Source organism: Ambystoma mexicanum, chromosome 13 (genome assembly GCF_040938575.1).
Source record: "Ambystoma mexicanum isolate Mex_15411 chromosome 13, UKY_AmexF1_1, whole genome shotgun sequence".
Lineage (NCBI taxonomy): Eukaryota > Metazoa > Chordata > Amphibia > Caudata > Ambystomatidae > Ambystoma > Ambystoma mexicanum.
In genome coordinates this window covers 508,668,816-508,687,757 of record NC_090938.1, presented here as the reverse complement: position 1 = coordinate 508,687,757, position 18,942 = coordinate 508,668,816, and the positions used below count along the sequence as shown (strand labels likewise).

Here is an 18,942-nt window from a genome sequence, read left to right as displayed (position 1 = left end):
GGTTAATGACTCCTACAGGGGCAGTGTGTGGCAAGGCATCTTGTTTTTTTACGTAAGCACAAACGTGTGCGTCACCTACGTCGATGTTCCCGAGTTTGGCTGTTTTTTTATCATTCTGTCGAAGGTGGTTTTTGGGTCCAAAGATCATTGGTTGGGACATTATTCAAAGGCAAACAAGAGGCCAGGAGCGTATAAAGTGCGGAAACGGGCAGAGCAGGAGCAGAGCAGTGCCAGCGGGGACAGAGGAAGAGGCCACGAGCAAGCTCCTACCAGCCCACCTGCCAACGTTACAGCGCCGACATGGAGACCGCGATGGACGCGCTCCACGACTCCGGGGCCCAGATGGTGCAGTACCTCCAGGTGCACTACAAGAGCTCCCAGGACTGGTTCATGTTTGTCTCCTTCGCCGCCGACCTGCGCAACACCTTCTTCGTCTTCTTCCCCATCTGGTTCCACCTGTGCGAGGCGGTGGGCATCAAGCTCATCTGGGTGGCGGTGATCGGAGACTGGCTCAACCTGGTCTTCAAGTGGTGAGTACGGTGGCCATCTCACTGCTTGCAATGAAGAGAAGACTTCTCCTAAAACACTATTCAGGGTCAATACTGCTACACAAATACCATCCTTTAAGTGTTATGGGCATATTACGGAACTGGGGATTATCATTTAATAATTTGGCGCAAATAACCTTTTACTTCAATTTTCTCCCCGAACTTGGGGTAGTCGCCTTAATGAGCGAGCGAGAGATTAGCCTCAAATGTGCAAACTAAACTTCCTCAAATTCGTAACACTATCCCTAGAGACTGCCTTGGATCCAAATCCAAACATTACGAAAATTACTATAAACGAGGAAAATTAAATGCTTTAAGGGAAGAGTATATGCTGTTAATTAGGACTTGAATCCTCTTGACCCTGGTCGCTTCATCATCATTTCCAAACCATGAGCCATGACCGAGTCAGTGCTTTGGAGTTGGCGGCTTGGTTTCTGCTGGGTTTGATGCCCACATTCTAATGGGCTCGTATCATTAGTGTTCATATCTCAGCTCTGCTGAGGTCTCCAGAGCGTCCAGCAATCGCTGGCTTATGGTTTCTTAGCTTGGCAACCAGAAGCCAGCTCCAGGGGCGTTGCTCGGTCTGGAGACGATCCGGGCTACGTTAATGTCGGGACTGTTGGGACTCAGGGCTAGCTGGCCTTTTGGTTCTAACCCCTGAGCTTCTATCCGCGGCTACAACCAAAAGACCCCAGGCTATAGACCCCCCAGCCCTCCCCTAGCAACGCCTCTGGCTAGCTCCAAGCTTCAGCATGTGTTCTACTCAGGCATTTTCAAAGTTTTTAATGCCAGAAAAAGCCCCCTTTCAAACTCGCGTCATAGAGTCAAAGGCTGCCGGTGTATTTGAGGTGCCACTGCCAGCTGAGGAGGCCCAGATATCGTGGCAAGACGCCCCACTGCCACTCGTGTATTCCCAAGCATCCCCCCGAGACCCTTGCCCTTTCCTCTGTGCAATGATCATGACTGCACACATCCATTGGCATGTGCCAATCTTCCGACATCATGTATTCAATCGTCCACCGAACAAGAAGAACGGATGAGCGTGCTCTAAACGCGGGCCCTTTCCTCGGTTGCACGCTAGCCGTGCATTTGGCCACAGGGTCGTTTTGGTAGATTCCCCCAGCCCCGCATTCCACCCCCCACCACCTCACCGACAGAATTCCCGCTATTGGGCATGGAGGCACGGGGGCGGGGCCAGACAGAACGTCAGGTATGATTTGCCTTTGGGGGGATGGAGCGGGCGGGGGAAAGACACGTGATGGAGGCGAGGAAGGCCTTTTAGGTGGGTGGGTGGAGGGCAGATACCCAAGGGATGCAGAAGAAGGGTGACAGGGCACAGTTGCTTTTTTGGTCATGGCGCCCCTCTGAGCCCCTGCCTACCCTGTGTTCCGCTGGTGCACAGGGGCTTAAAACTGGAGTCAGCAGGTTATGCACACCAAAGCATGTGTTCCCCCTTATGTAATATACATTCATGAGCACTGATTGGATATAGCTAGTGTGGCATAGAATGGTATTCAGTGAGTTTATTGTGGACCGCAATCATTCTCTATATCACTCCCCAAGGCTGCCTGTGCATTGGGTGCGGGGCACGTGCCCAGGTATCGTTACCTTGAGACCTGTGTCCCCCTCCTCTTCTGACATTAGGCGTGGCTCACGCTTTTGGACCTCAGCCGAGTGACAATAGAGCGACAGATGTGTCAGATATCCTCACATCCAAATCAACAAACATGATTCATATTCACGGTTCATGTTTACAACAATTTAATGGTTACATGTGCATTAAGTACTTAGTGATTCAAACATACAACCCTTGTATCACAGACATGGGTGTTGCTAGGTCTGGTAAAGATCCGGGGCTATGCTAATTTCGGGACGGTCGGGACTCGGGGCTAGCTAGCCTTCTGGTTCTAACCCCTGAGCTTCTATCCGCGGCTACAACCAAAAGACCCGGGGCTATAGCCCCCTCAGTCCCTCCCTAGCAACGCCTCTGATCACAGACACATTTGTCAATTATACATATTGTTGATTCTTAAAAATGCTCTTTCAGTTTATGTTTGAAGCCAGGAACTCTCACTGATGCTGTTTGCCACTGCACACTTTCTCAAAGGGAGGGTCGCAGATTCACTATCTTCGAATTACACCTTTTCTCAGAAATAATGTATATGGTTATTCCAGATTCTGATTATGTGCTTTGCTAGGGTAGACAGGTGCAACATTCTCTTCAGGACTACAATATATACTGGAATTGATCATTAGAAGGGAACATTGTCCGATTTTAATTTTAAATAGCGTCTTTTAGCTGAGAACGCACACTATTTGTCTGTCAAAATGTCTTCACTTCCAAGAACGGGCTGTGGTCAGATTCAAAGCGATGCTGAGAGCGTATCAGAGGAAGAGGGAACGTGAGAGCGCGTAACAGAGGAAGAGGGAGCGCGAGAGCGTGTAACAGGAAGAGGGAGAGCGAGAGCGTGTAATAGAGGGAGAGCGTGTAACAGAGGGAGAGGGAGAGCGTGTAACAGATGAAGAGGGAGAGCGAGAGCGTGTAACAGAGGAAGAGGGAGCACGAGAGCGTGCGGAAGAGGGAGAGTGAGAGCATGTAACAGAGGAAGAGGGACAGCGAGAGCGTGTAACAGAGGAAGAGGGAGAGCGAGAGCGTGTAACAGTGGAAGAGGGAGAGCGAGAGTGCGCCAAAGCACATTCATGCAGACACAGAGAAGCAGACCACTCCAGTGAGAAGTACCAGACAGTGCTGAGTCAGCACTGCTGACAAAGAGAGAGAGAACTGAGCGCAACTGACAGCGCGACTCTTCCACATGAGAGAGAGAGTTGGAGACCACAGAGAAAAAGAGACACAGAGGGACAGCGAGAGCGTGTAACAGAGGAAGAGGGAGCGCGAGAGGTAACAGGCGAAGAGGGAGAGCGTGTAACAGAGGAAGAGGGAGAGGGATAGTGTGTAACAGAGGAAGAGGGAGAGCGAGAGGTAACAGACGCAGAGGGAGAGCGTGTAACAGAGGAAGAGGGAGAGCAAGAGTGTTTAACAGAGCAAGAGGGAGAGCGACAGCGTGTAACAGAGGACGAGGGAGAGCGTGTAACAGAGGAAGAGGGAGAGCGAGAGGTAACAGACGAAGAGGGAGAGCGTGTAACAGAGGAAAAGGGAGAGCGAGAGCGTGTAACAGAGGAAGAGGGAGAGCGAGAGCATTTAACAGAGGAAGAGGGAGAGGGAGAGCGTGTAACAGAGGAAGAGGGAGAGCGAGAGGTAACAGACGAAGAGGGAGAGCGTGTAACAGAGGAAGAGGGAGAGCAAGAGTGTGTAACAGAGGAAGAGGGAGAGGGAGAGCGAGAGCGTGTAACAGAGGAAGAGGGAGTGCGAGAGGTAACAGACGAAGAGGGAGAGCGTGTAACAGAGGAAGAGGGAGAGCAAGAGCATTTAACAGAGGAAGAGGGAGAGCGTGTAACAGAGGAAGAGGGAGAGCGAGAGTGTGTAACAGAGGAAGAGGGAGAGCGAGAGCGTGTAACAGAGGAAGAGGGAGAGCGAGAGGTAACAGACGAAGAGGGAGGGCAACAGAGGAAGAGGGAGAGCAAGAGCATTTAACAGAGGAAGAGGGAGAGCGTGTAACAGAGGAAGAGGGAGAGCGAGAGGTAACAGACGAAGAGGGAGAGCGTGTAACAGAGGAAGAGGGAGAGCAAGAGTGTGTAACAGAGGAAGAGGGAGAGCGAGAGGTAACAGACGAAGAGGGAGAGCATGTAACGGAGGGAGAGCGAGAGGTAACAGACGAAGAGGGAGAGTGTGTAACAGAGGAAGAGGGAGAGCAAGAGTGTGTAACAGAGGAAGAGGGAGAGCGAGAGCGTGTAACAGAGGAAGAGGGAGAGCGAGAGCATGTAACAGAGGAAGAGGGAGAGCCGAGAGTGCGCCAAAGCACATTCATGCAGAAAACGAGAAGCAGACCACTCCAGTGAAAAGTACCAGACAGTGCTGAGTCAGCACTGCTGACAAAGAGAGAGAGAACTGAGCGCACCTGATAGCGCGACTCTTCCCCATGAGAGAGAGAGTTGGAGACCACAGAGAGAAAGAGACACAGAGGGACAGCGAGAGCGTGTAACAGAGGAAGAGGGAGCGCGAGATTGTGTAACAGAGGAAGAGGGAGCGCGAGAACATGTAACAGAGGCAAAGGGAGAGCGAGAGCGTGTAACAGGGAGCGAGAGCGTGTAACAGAGGAAGAGGGAGAGTGAGAGCGTGTAACAGAGGAAGAGGGAGCGCGAGACCGTGTAACAGAGGAAGAGGGAGAGCGAGAGCGTGTAACAGAGGAAGAGGGAGAGCGAGAGTGCACCAAAGCACATTCATGCAGACACAGAGAAGCAGACCACTCCAGTGAGAAGTACCAGACCGTGCTGACAAAGAGAGAGAGAACAGAGCACACCTGACAGCCGACTCTTCCCAATGAGAGAGTTGGAGAAACACAAAGAGGAAGAGACACAGAGGGATAGCGAGAAAAAGGGAGAGATGGAGGGATATATATTGATTGGCGTGTGACATGCCAGGTGCAGCTAGCGTTCAATGAGAGGGCTCCAGTTAGGGGGCTGGTGCAAGTGGAGTGCTAGAGGGGTCGTCACCAGAATGTGTATTATTTAATCTCTTTCTGAATCTTCTAGAAGAGGGAATCCGTAGCTTTTTCCTAACTTTGCTGGTGACACAGAATTTGGCGGGTATTAAAATACCACAGAGACGAAAGCACCCCAGAAATATCTAGAGAGCTCTGGAGCTCGTCTAGAGAACACACGCGATGTTCTGCTCCGCGGGGAAAGGTTTAGAGGAAATAGAGCGTGAGGTCCTGGATGTTCCACGAGGGGCTCATCTCCAGAAGCACAGAGACAGCTGCGAGACAGTCCTGGGTGATGCGAGGCACAGGCACTATAAGGATTGGCTCCAGAACAGGAGCATGTGCACACTGGAAGAATGAGGATGGGGATACACGGTGCAGGGGGCCTCATTGATTAGCGGGGGGGGGGGGGTGTGTGCCATGTATTAGAGGCCATAGCAAGGGACAGGTTAGGCTGCAGGTCAAAGGGCAATGCTGTAATTCATACCTCACACATACCATCTTGGCAGAAAGGCTAGTTGATCTATGTTATGTGTCGTTATGTTATGGAACTTTTATAGAGCACAAACTGGCTTCACAGCACGATGGATAAAGACAGCAGGATAAAGGGGGCGCTAAAAACTGTGGGAGTCTTTAAGCCCCTTGAAAATTAAGTGCGCATCTGTCTTCCTTTAATGTATCTGAAAGGCAGGTCCGGCTGAAAATGTGTGGGGGCCTATTTCAACGGATGGTTGGGGCCCCCCTTGCTTAGAGGGGAACCCAGTCTGGGGCAACCTTGGGGGTGATACATTATAAAGGAGATAAAGATAAGATTAATAGCCGCCAATTATCACGAGACGGTGAACCAGCAGGGAGCTGAAACACTGAATGCCCACTGAATAGCATTGCTTCCTTCTTTGTAAGCAAGAGGCTGATGTGGAGGAACCAGTGTTCAAAGGCAACAAGGTGATAACACTTCTGTTTTCCCCAATGCAAGTGATGGCCAGATGGGCTCTAGAAAACACAGCTTGTAAGGCGAGCGCTTAAAGCGCACACTGTAAGCCCTAGAATGTAAGTAATATATAAAGGAATATATTGCCATGTTATTAGTCTGCTGACTGGCAATAAGGGGGCCACTGCTGGCGACCCGCTTGGGCTCGAGGCCCCTTTCATTTGAAAAGGTTGGAAGGCCTCGATGCCATTCCTGCTGAAACGAAGACACCTCTCGGCCTAGGATTAGGATAATATCCTTGGGCAGCCCCACTGGCCCTCTCTTGAGTTTGCATGTCTTGGAATGATCAGTCACCCAACACATGATAGATAACATGATTCCCTTGCACTGCACCTATAATAGTATCACTGTGCAGTAAGAACCGCTCTGTGCCCCATCATAGCTTAAGTAGCGATTGCCATGTTTCCGTAGCCCCCAAAAGTCCAAGCCATTGAGGTCTTATCACTTGTTATTTTCTCCCAGGAGCTCCTACCTTGTGGATGTGGCTGGTAGATTGCAGGGAGTTGATTGGATGGCGGAGGAAAGAGGTTCTCTCTCCTCCCAATTCTCCACCTCACAGTGACCCATTAGCACTTGTATCACACCGAATGGTTCAATGTTCCTTCTTGTTTGATCCTCATTATTATGTGACGTTAACCTGTTTATTTTCAATTTCAGGATCCTGTTTGGCCAGAGACCATATTGGTGGGTGCACGACACCGATTATTACAACAACACATCGGCGCCAATCATTAAGCAGTTTCCTGTCACCTGCGAGACCGGACCCGGTAAGAACATGGCGGCTTATTACTAATGACAGATTACCCCAATGATTTGTAATAATCCTGTAATGTTAATGTTGGATCGCCAGTTGGGAGGAACTAGGGTTATTGCCAATATTTGTTTATCATCAGGAGTGTACGTCCTTTTACGTCTCTGAAGCAATGTGGATATGTCTGTGATGTCACAAGACCGCGAGTGATAGAAAGGTTTCCATGAGGCTATGCAGGGAGGTCTAAATGAGGCTCTGATCACCATAATGGACTCTAGAAGATATGTTTTCTTTTCATTGCGTGTGCTTTGGGTACCTTCTCAAGGATATATATTCCTCCTTCCCTGGATGTGCTCTCATTTTAACTATAAGAGGCATTTAAGGGTGAAGGAAATCCGATTTTCTTCACATATTGCCAAAGGGGAGCACTAACTCTGTTGCGAGCCATCCGTCGTAGGCTGGGCCGCTCATTTATTTAGGGAGCAGAATCCAAAGCATGTGTTACTTGTAGAAAGGTTTGAAAACCACCTGTATGAGCCTCCGTCGTGCCCAGGCAGGATCCCCTTTCCAGAGTATAGAGTATAGAAGGTGAGAGTTCTGGCACATCACCTCATATGTGTCCCACGCAAGGGGGGGCTGGAACTCTACAACAAAGCTTTAACATTTACAACAGGGGAGACCTGCTGAACAAGTGACAATGCTCCCTAGTCTGAACCTCTGGGGGGACACCTGGCCAAACACTGACATCAAGATACCCCAATACGCAGAGGAAACACAGCTTTATCTAAAGATCCATTACACCAATGACATCCATCGACTCAAGCCCTATCTGTCCATCGTCCAGTCATGGATATCCAGCACCTGACAGAAGATCAACTGGACTGAATTAATTCTCGTAGTGAAGTCCACCAAGAATGTGCAGGTCAAGATTTGGCTGACGGACCTAGAGCTCGAGGGATGTACACCTCAACTCTCACCCAGCGCAAATTCTCTTGGCTTTAGTCTTGATAGCGATTTTCCATGGAAAGCACATATCACCAAGAAGACCCAAGCAGCATGGTGTTAGCTTGCAATCCTCTGCAGAGAGACGCCTTTCGAACCTGTCCCAAGTTTCAGAAGACTGGTCCAAGCCCTTGGCATCTTGCACTTGGATGGTGGCAACACAGGAGTCGCAGATAACACTTTGGCCTCTCTGGAAACTGCCCAGAATACTGCAGAGCTCCTCATCACAGGACTGAGAAAATTCAGCCTAATCACACCCACCCTCAAGGAGTTCCACTGGCTACTCTTTCAAGCACGCTCCACGTTCAAGCCGACCTGCATCACCTACAATGCCGTCACAACCAAAACGTCCCTTTTCCTGGTGGAGAAACTCACTGTCACTGAGGGCCAGTTCACCATTGGGAAGAACCTGACAACATTACTCCTCAAAGAGCATCTGGCAAATTTCTGATCACTCCACTAAATCCTGCTTCACTCTCTTTGGAGATCCCCTACTCCCTTGTTCCTCGCACCAATACCAACTCCCGTGCTACCTACGAAGATTACATGTGACCTCATGGATGCATCCCCTATTTACAGCTCTCCATTGCTCCATTGCTAGGCTTGCCCTTCAATTGCACAAAGTCATCAATGGTATACGCTGCTCCCCTAAGGAGAACTGCAGCAGCTTAAAACAAAAAGACTGACAAATCAGGGTGTAGCTTGAAAGTAGAGGCACCAATCAATGCAAGACTCGTGTCATAGCAGCTCTGGGAGCAGGAGGGCAGAAATGATGTTCTAAGTTTAGTCCAGGAAAAGAGAACATGTCTAGGGTTCCATCGTAGCCTCTGTCCCCATGATTTACTAGCGGGGCTTGGTCTGGCACCTTTCTAGGACTGGATGTTTGATTATATACATAAATCTGACTTTGGGAAAGATAGATTGTCTCCATCCGCCTCATAATAAAGGGACAGTAGCGTCTAAGTGAACCGGTTCTTTATTGGCTTTCTTTTCTATCTCCACAGGAAGTCCATCCGGCCACGCCATGGGCGCCGCTGGAGTCTACTACGTGATGGTGACGGCTATTCTCTCCATTGCGCTGAAGAAGAACCCACCAGCTCTGAAGAACTGGTGAGCAATGGTGCTCAGGCAGGGGGCCCTTTTGGAAGTCTAAGGGGGGGCGGGGCTCCCTTTCTGAGAGCACAGGGCGAATGTTGGTCATTGGTGGAAAAAATCAGCCTAAGAACTATCTCTACCGTTATGGCCTAGTCCTGCCTTTGTTTGAATGACAGCGTAGACAAGTACATTTTGAATTTTTGATAAAATATGATGTAACTTCTCTGCACACATCGCTGGAAATCATGCAGTATGAGACCTCCATAATCTACCTTTATCAATAAATCGACACCTATCAATGATTGTGAGTGAAGAGTCACCTTTCACCAATCCAGGCTGGTAACGAGGCTCTGCCATGGTCTCTGTATTGGCTGGACATCTACTGAGCAATGGGAGACCTCCATGTTGTTGCCATCCTGGCAGAGTTGACGGTCTATTAATGGAGGGGATTGTTTTTTGGAAGGTGCCCCTGCACGCGTCTTGGGTTTCAATTAAATGTGGCTGAGCCTTTATTCCGCATGTTCCCGCCCCTTTGCCTGGCCTCGCCCCCTCCACATATTGGAGCTCGGAAGTGGTTGGTTCATTTGCAATGAGGTGTGTTTATAAAGCACCAATAATTTAAACATCAGTCGAGGGGATACCTAGATGACTAGAAAAGACAATATTGTCACTGTTAGATAAAGTCTCTCTAGTATCCAGGGGATGACACAAAATGGCGGGCGCCGCATGTAAAATGCAGTGAGAGGCCCCTGAGATTGAGACCATTCAGAAGGCTTTAAAGAGTTGGGGTCCCCAAAAAGGGGAGGATCCTCTTGTTACCAGGGTGTATATTTTTTCCTGGTTTGCATTACTGCCTTTTAGATAAGGGGTCAAAGGGCTCTTCACGGGTCCTACATATCGTGTTTGTCTTGTTGAAGAGGAGTGTACACGCGTAATCAGTTCTAGGTAATCCCCATTCACTTCCGGAGGTAATCACTTCAAATGTTTTTGTCAAACATGGAAGTGATGCCAACTGGTAGCGTCACTTCTGTGTTGCCCGCAGCTCTTTCAGCTCCCCCCCCCCGCGTCTCTCTCACTTAGTCTGGTCCTGTCCACGTAGTAATGAATAGTAAAGTCCAGTCAGGTTTTGGGATATCTGCAATTCTAAAAACATGGATTTCCATGGAGATTCTTTGCATGTAGTTTGCTCTCAGTGAACACCCAACCAGAATGTACCATTCAATGAGCAATTGGGAGCAACGCTATCACACGCATAGATACACACGTGGGAGTGATGCCTTTTCGTCTTTGTGTTCCATGAGCTAAATCACATGAATCGCCTCTGTATGACAAAGTTATCATTAGTAATTTACGTGTCTGCCCTAATTGCATGTCCCCTCCTTTGCTTCTATTCCAGGTGTCTCCGTGGGGTTCTCTGGACAGGTTTCTGGGCGGTGCAGATCTGTGTATGTTTGTCCCGGATATTTCTGGCGGCTCATTTTCCGCACCAGGTCATCACCGGGGTCATTTCAGGTTAGTATCTCGAACCGTCTCTGTCACTCTTTCCTTTGTATGCTAATAAAGACATATAACTGACCAATCAAGGTTCAGGACTGTTAGAGATGGGCCAAATGATACTTAATAGCAGCACACACTGTCACCTATGCCACGTATGGGTTGGAATAATCATTACATGGCCTCTCTCACCCCAGATCTTGGCAATATCCCAGTGAGCACTGACTAGATGACTGTATTATCTATTCAGATAACTATCTTCCTATCGCACCCAGAATATGACCTTTGCTAAAATGTAATCCTATGTTGGCTGTGATGTTTATGGTCCCTCGGTTGGATCTATGCCTTAACAGTATTTCTGCAATTTGCTGCTAACGAATGCCTAGTGTATCCTCTCATCTTTTAAAGAATCCTTCATATTTGAGGACAGTGTCCCTAATGTTCTTTATTGTTTGTATTTACAGGGATGGCTGTGGCCGAAGCTTTTCATCACATCCCCTCCATCTACAAGGCCAGCCTCAAGAGATACCTGTCCACCACCGTCTTCCTCTTCACCTTTGCCCTGGGGTTCTACCTGGTGCTGAGAGCCATGGACGTGGACCTCCTCTGGACACTGCAGAAAGCTAAGTGGTGGTGTGCCAGGCCCGAGTGGATCCACATCGACACCACGCCCTTCGCCGGCCTTCTCAGGAACCTTGGGATCTTCTGTGGACTCGGGCTAGCGCTCAACTCCCGCATGTACCAGGACAGCTGCAGAGGGAAACGGGGGGCGCAGTTGACTTTCCGCCTGTGCTGCATCTTCTCGTCTCTAGTGGTCCTCCATCTCTTTGACTCCTTCAAGCCGCCAACGAAGGTGGAGCTGCTCTTCTATGTGTTGTCTTTCTGTAAGAGTGCTGCCGTGCCACTGGCTGCCGTGGGCATCATCCCGTACTGTGTGTCGCAGGCTCTGAACCACCAGGACAAGAAATCTTTGTAGCGAGAACTCCAGCGTCGCTGTATAGGCGGATTATTACATTCTCACTAAAGTGCAGCACTTTTTTGGAGTTATATAAGTGCTTAGACTTTCACTGTGTGCCTGAGTACATCTATGTACTCGAGCGTGTGCAGAAGGCCTGTTTACATGTGCTGTTCGTCTACTTCCTGTGACAGCACCAGATAGAGCGGAGATGGAAGACGCTCTACACTAGGACTGACTAAGGTGGAGGCCTCAAAAGCAGCTGGAATGTAAAGGGCGCAGGGTAGTCTCCATAGAGATTCGACAATCAGACACAATGTTCAACCTGGGGTTACATTCATGTTCTCTATAAAGCTGTCACATTTACGACCACATGAACACACTGACTTCAGCCAATCCTTTCCAATTGGAAACCACCACGAGGATGGGCAGATGTCATTAGAACATAAAGACCAGCTGGCGACCCTGTTCAGTGGACCACAGATCATAAATCTGGTGGGCTACTGAGTCTTACAATTGCCACTGAGCTAACAGAAGAACCCAGGTTTTGGTGGCAAGAAAAGAAAGAGAAGCAGAATGCATTATGGGAATATCATGCATGTCCCCAGAACAAACCCAGTCACAAGGTGGGGGCATGTGTTTTACCCTGGCTAGAGGGAGTGCTGCTGGACTTTGAGATGTTCTGTAACTCAAGCAGCAACACAAGAACTGGACGTTTCTCCATCCTGGGTAACACAACGCACTTTCAAGGCTGGAGAACCATAGCGGATGTTCTGGGATTGATGGGGAACTCCAGCCATTTTAATAAGGTGGTTTCCATCTATCCTGGCATTCTCTGTAAGGTCATCTGTGGGTGATGTATGCTATGTAAGAAAGGTATTTGGGAGCAGAGAACATCATATAGTTGGTGCTTTCCGGTCTGACCCACCACATCTCAGTGAACACAAGAAATAACAGGGACGAGCGGGAAGACTCCAAGACATGTCATGCCTGGAAGTCCCGCCTCTGACCTGGAAGTTGGTGCTACATCTATTTGGCTATCTTTAGCTCCATGACTTGAGTCTTTTCTGAGATGTGCACCCCCTCCCAGAACTGCAAAAATAGGCCCTAGAGTGGTCAGAAAGAATGGAAGGCTCTAATATAAAACACGTCACTCTGGGATTCCTCCAATGACATGCTCCCATGTTTGACAGAGGATTTGCAGAGAGCAGTTCATCATTTGTACTCTGTATTTTGCAAATATTTATTTTCCATGGCAAAGTGTGTGTACTGTTAAAGCTTTGTGATGTACTGATGTACATTAGTAGGTTGCATAGCAGGCAATCCATGTAAAGTGTTGTAGTCATTTTATTGACATGTGATATATTTATAATAAAAACATGGCATCCGCATGGCTTCTGTTATTAAGGAGAGCAGCGTTCACTTCTTCCTCATGAACCTAGTGGATAAAGTCGCATAGTGACTGCCTTTACAGACCCGGTCGCTCGTCGCGTGCTTTCCTCATCATAGAATGCTGTGATTGGCTGAGAGGATGGATGGGCTGAAGATAGGTTTCAGCATGTCACTACCTCCAGCTTCTGTGAAAATGCCCCCCCACCTTTGCTTTTCATGTATGAGACAATTCTCAAAACTACTTTAGGGTACCCCCACTCACCCCTATAAAGTGCCTTCCTTTCTCAGATCAGTCTCCGCGCCTCCTGCCCATGTGACTCACCGACACCCAGTCTCCACCAGCGTCCCCATGCATAGGGGACCTGCACAGGGGCGGCGATTTATGGAAATCATACTGCGTGGGTTAAGTGGACCAATGGAGGTGCTGACCGTAGGATCCTCTGCTGTGTTCACTGGAGGCCTTCCCTTCTGAGGCATGCCTTGATAGTCATCATTGCCACTTCACAGCTGGGAGTATTTTCTTGGGGGGGGGGGTTGTGCCACGGTACCAGGTGAGAAAGCCACTGCAGATCACCGAGGGTAATAAAGAGGAGTCATGGAGAATACAAGGGCTTGAAGGAGTGGGACCGTCCATGGCTAAAGGAAGAGTCACATTCATGGATGCCTATGGACATGACGGGAGATGACCACACACTTGAGGTTTATGTTAAAGAAGAATATGTTATTACAGGAGATGTTGGATCTCTACACGATGACTCGCGCAGCATAAAAAATCCTTACCATAATACAGCTTTACATATATCAGAAGTAAGTGCCAGTAGCTAAATTGTACACAGCAAATAAGTGCCGTCTTCAAGGGATTGGGAGTGCGGTCACTCCATGTCTTTAGTGGAGGATGTTGGGTACGTTGACTGAGCAGTCCGGCCGGTGGGCAGGGCGGGTTAACGCATGTCACCGCTCGGGTAATGTTTTTGATGGCTTTCTGGACCTCCGGCAGTCAAGTCATGTTCTTAGATTGTTGGGGAGTGCATTCTCCCTTTTTGGGTCTATGACAGCAAGTCTTCTTCCGCCAGCGCATTTCTTCTTGAATGTGCTCTTGGAGAGCAGTAGATTCTTGACCGATCTCTTTGAATAGACTGACGCAAAACCTGTTTGGCCTGTTCGACCGGATTGAAAATTGCCGAGTCGGACTCGTTGGACTGATTGAATTAAGGATTAAATTGGTAAGGAGGTGCATTTTAGTTAGCCTGCATCATATAATTGATATTATTTTAGCTGGATAATGTCTTAAATCTAGACGTGACCGATCTATTTGGAAATTATGTATACTCATGAGCTTTTGTTGGGGCTGAGCGATGCCCGGGTTCCTTTGGCCTTAGCAGGTTGAACAAAATTAGACAGTTGGGCCTTGACAAACCCAGTAGTCCTCTTGATTCAATTAAGGGGGATATTGATTAAAGTCAGAATTCTTGGTTGCGGAGAGCTCTTATCAACCCAGGTCAGCAATAAAAAATGCTGTGGCTCTGAAAGATTTGATTATCACATGCAATCTAGATTGTCTTTTTATCACAGAAACATGGTTTCCGGCTAATTCTGTTTTAAATTTTCAGTTACTTGTCCCCACTGGTTTCTCTATCAAATTTGAAAACCGGGAGTGCAAGAAAGGAGGGAGGATTGCTATTATTTTTAAATTAACAATTGAATTTGGAATTTCTAGGCCATTAAATGGGATGAAAATGTGCAGGTTTGACTCCAAGCACATCAGCCAATGAATCTATGCAGGTCATACTTTCTTATCGTCTGCCAGACCCCATTGGCCTTTTCCTGAAGAAGTTAGATCTTTATCTTGGATCTGAAGCCCTACAATGTTCCAGATTGTTGATTTTGGGGGACTTTAACGTCTGGTGCAATGTCCCCTCTAATGCTGATTGGTTGCGTTTGAATGAGCTACTGGTAGCTCATGATTTATCATTGTTAACCACTTTAGTTTCTCACAACTTGGGACACTGCCTAGTGTTAGCTCCCTCTAAGGGTTTGAATCTTATCCATCATGAAAATCTGGCAGTTACATGGTCATACCACCTGGTTGTGGCATTCTCTATTGCCATTAACCATGTTGGTTTTTTCCGAAAGATGTTCCTATAAGTATGGTCTTGTCCTGCAGTAAGAAAGCCCTGGATGCTATCACAGGGACACAATTAATTGCAGATTCATCAGATTAATATGACATCTCGGAAGAAGTACTGTCATTTAAAAGCTCCCTTGAAAGTGTAAAGTCAAAATAAGAATAATCAGTGGCTTTCCAATTCTCTTAAAAGAACTACAGCAAAACTATTGGAGGACAGAAGAAAACCAAAGATGTATCCTCTCGCCAAAGCGCAAAAAAAGGCACTGGTGGCGTTGAAACATGGAATAGGTATTTTCAAATACAAATTGTATCTGCAAATAATCAATCTAAAAAACTATTCCTCATAGTACAAAATCTTACCTCACCAGCCTGTGCATCATCTAATTTAATCCCTTCCCACACTTTGGCAAATTAATGTAATGTTTTCTTTAATGAAAAGATTAATGGTATTCGAACCAATTTCGGTTCTCAAACTACTGAAGCACACACTTCTATTCAGGCTCAAGGTCCTCAAACTAAATGGATCCCTTTACGGTCCAGTTTTTCTTACCGGTTGACCAGAAAGATATTGAAGTCATGATTTAAAAACTTAAACCCACTAATTATGACTACAACCCCATTCAAGCATATCTTGCAGTGAAGAATGCCCCTCTCCTGAAACTCTTTATAACAGGTTTTGTGAATCCTGCTCTGGCTCAGGGAAAAGTCCCATTAGAACTCAAGAAAAGAGTTCTCATGCCGTTATTAATAAAACTTTTGTTGGATCCTCAGGCTCCGTTAAACTATCGCCCAATTGCTGGTTTGTCTTGGCCCTCAACGATTCTGGAAAAAGCTGTTACTATACAGCTGCAGAAATGCTTGGTGGATAATACTATTCTCAATACTTTCCGGTCCTGATTTTTATGGCCGGGCATGGGACTGAGACAGCTTTGGTGGCTGTTTGAAAGATATTTTAAGGGCTGCTGATGAAGGTGATCTGAGCATGTTGATCATGCTCGATTTATCAGCGGCCTGTGATGCGGTTGACTTCGGACTCTTGTTGTCCAGACTCTCCAAGGTTGCTAAGGTCTCAGAAGATGCATTGACAGGGTTTTCCTCTTTTTTAGGAAGGTTGAAGGATTCTATTCTGAAGCCCTGCAGGTTTTATGTGGAGTACCACAGGGATCGTCATTGTCTCTAATCTTATTTAAAATTTATCTTCGACTTCCAATGGACATCTTTTCAAAGTTTAACTTAAAATAACCACTCCTACGCAGACGATGCGCGAATCTATGTTAAAATAAAAAGCGTACCAGATGCGATCAAACGTATTCTAGCTTGTGCCGCCGCAATCAAAAGCTGGATGATTGAATGCAAGCTTCAGCTTAATCCCTCTAAAACAGAGGTCATAGTGTTTGGCCCAAAACATCTTATAAACAAGTTTCATGCAACTACCCCCAGCCTAGTCATCTTTGATGCAGCCACATCATACTCAAATAAGGAAAAAAATCTTGGTTGCATTTGGCAAGCCTCTTTAGGGTGTGATGCCCATTTTTCAGAGGTGGTTAAATCTGTGTTTTACCAACTTAGGCTCTTAAAACCTATTCTGCCTCTCATCTCATTATCAGACCGAGCAGTGGATGTGGGGACAATGGCCAATTCCAGACTTGACTATTGTGGCACTCTTCTCCTGGGAGCACTGGAGAGTCAACTCCAGCGGCTTCAGGTGACCCAGAATGCCGCTGTCAGACTGGTATTTAATATGCCGGAAACAGTCCCCATCTCCACCCATCAAAGGAAGCTGCATTGGCTACCAGTCCCGAAGAGAATTGAATTTAGGAGATTTTGTCTTATACACAAGTGTATCTACGGGACGGCACCTGAGTATTTGGTTTAAAAAATAAAGCTTCTTCAGTCCCCACTTGTTTTGCGCTCAGCCAGCAAAAACATGTTGACTGTCCCTTTATCTCATTGTGTCTTCTGGGGTGATCTGAGCTTTTCCAACAAGGGCCCCCGTCTCTGGAACGCACTTCCAGATGACCTGAGAAATATCCGTTCCATTGCCCTCTTCCGGAAGAACCTGAAAACCTTTCTGTTCCAGTCACTTCTTACTCCGCCTAATGTGTGGTAGTGGAAATTAACATCTGCGCCTCGATGCAGGTCTCTGCTTGGTTCCAGAAGGATATACACATTACAAATTCCAATCAATCAATCAATCAATCAATCAATCAAATGGCAAATGATCTGGCAAAATAATAAGATGATCAGATAGATCTTACATAGTGGGAATATTGCTACTTTATGGCTATGATTCACTCATGAGAGCATGAAATGAAGGATGCAGCAAGGACCAATCAGTGTGCACTCTTCTCCTAATGTGACCCGAAGACTAATAGATATGCCTGGAAATGCAAACATGCAAGTCCCGCCATGCAACAGGCTATAGGCTAAATAACAGGGCTCCTCCAGCCTAGAATGAGCACTGTCGGGATCAAGGAAAGCAGTGCTGTGGACATGCTAACAAAGAATAATATGGCCGAGGACAGGCAGTGGAGGATTATTCTGAAGCATGTTGGAGAGGCGGGTAAATGGGATGAGATGTAGAGGGTTAGAATGCATCCTCAAATGAGAGGGGCAGGCACACGTCATCTTTGTAGATGGAAAGCGCCAGCTTCTGATTGCACGGGGCGGAGCCACCCAGAGGCGTAGACATGGTAGGGCCTGAGTTGGCAATCCCACCCAAAATCTGTAAATGCCCACTCATTAACGCTTTGTGGGCATTTACTTATGATAATGTCACTGCAGTGGGCCCAACTACATTAGCTCCAGGCCCCAATTGTTAGACAATTCTGGCTATGCTTCTGGAGCCACCCAATGAGAACACATGGTAATCCAGTGAACATTTGTTTTAAAATACTGTGTATATGGTGGGGATGTTTTAGAATTTCTGTTGACATTGGAATGAGAAAAGAAAAAATCGATATCCTTTAAGCGCAGCCAGGGTCTGTAACGGGGCAAGCAATGGGCACCTCTGCCACCCGGGCCTGCCCCAGATTCTACCAGTCTCGAAATAGCTCCTCTCACAGTGCAAAAGATGGTTGTTTGAATCCATGGCCTTTCAGTTCTGGGCCTCACTGCTTAGACTGTGATGGGGAATGGAGCCATGTAAACAAGGTGATGTGGTTAGTGAGGCCACAAACGTTCCTGGCAGAAGAGACTTAAGATGCTGCCTGATGATTTTTAACTGCCACCCACAGACTATTGCCAGATTTGACAGCCAACCTTAAGTGAAAGTCTCTGTTTCAAACGGTTGTATGTTGTGTAATCTAAAACCAAAAAAGTGATGGGTGGAAGGTTTCAAATTGATCTGAACCACTGGCATTGCGCTGGGCAACCTTCCACATCACAATTTTTTAGCCAGTCTGCATCATTGCAAAAGGTATCCAGCCATATGCAAAACAGTTAGGTACTGCCACCAATATGAGCAGCCCTGTCCGAACTGCTGTGCCAGGTCACCTCTGCATGGAAACACAAACAACCCCAGACATGTTATGGCCTTGTTGGGCCTCCTCAGTGAGGTGCAGCTTGGTTCCCTATGTTGCAGCGAGCAAGGGACCCCCATCTGGGCAACTCTCTCTCACATAGGGAGACAAACCAAAACCCAAAAAGTTTCAAATGAATCTGAACCACTGGCATTGCTCTGGGCAATCTTCCACACCACTGATTTTTAGCCCGTCTGCGCCATTTGCAAAAGGGGTCCAGTACCTAACTGATTTGCATATGGCTGGACCACTTTTTCAATGGCACAGACGGGCAAAAAAAACAGTGGTGTGGAAGGTTGCCCAGAGCAATGCCAGTGGTTTAGATTAATTCAAAACCTTTCACCCGTCACTGTTTTGGTTTTATGTTGTGTAATCTAAGCCTGCATCAAAATGTCTACTGTTATGAATAGCACAACATAAGTCCCCATGTCCTTTTAGTGGTCATAGAATCAACGCCACTAAGACTT

At 47.4% G+C, this 18,942-nt stretch overlaps 1 protein-coding gene across 1 annotated transcript; it reads left to right on the top strand.

Annotated features, from left to right (window-relative positions):
* Nucleotides 1–224: 224 nt before the first annotated feature.
* LOC138521392 (glucose-6-phosphatase catalytic subunit 1-like) lies at nt 225–12,825 on the top strand. The gene is made up of 5 exons (XM_069634181.1): nt 225–530; nt 6,795–6,904; nt 8,895–9,000; nt 10,382–10,497; nt 10,944–12,825. The coding sequence occupies exons 1-5, from the start codon at nt 301–303 to the stop codon at nt 11,453–11,455; spliced, it is 1,074 nt and encodes a 357-aa protein (XP_069490282.1). The 5' UTR covers nt 225–300; the 3' UTR covers nt 11,456–12,825.
* The last annotated feature ends 6,117 nt before the right edge of the window (nt 12,826–18,942 follow it).

Coding starts and splice junctions, on each gene's coding strand:
- LOC138521392 (XM_069634181.1), top strand. CDS start 301: ATGGAGACCGCGATGGACGCGCTCCACGACTCCGGGGCCCAGATGGTG. Junction 531..6,794: donor CTCAACCTGGTCTTCAAGTG/GTGAGTACGGTG, acceptor TTTCAATTTCAG/GATCCTGTTTGGCCAGAGAC. Junction 6,905..8,894: donor CACCTGCGAGACCGGACCCG/GTAAGAACATGG, acceptor CTATCTCCACAG/GAAGTCCATCCGGCCACGCC.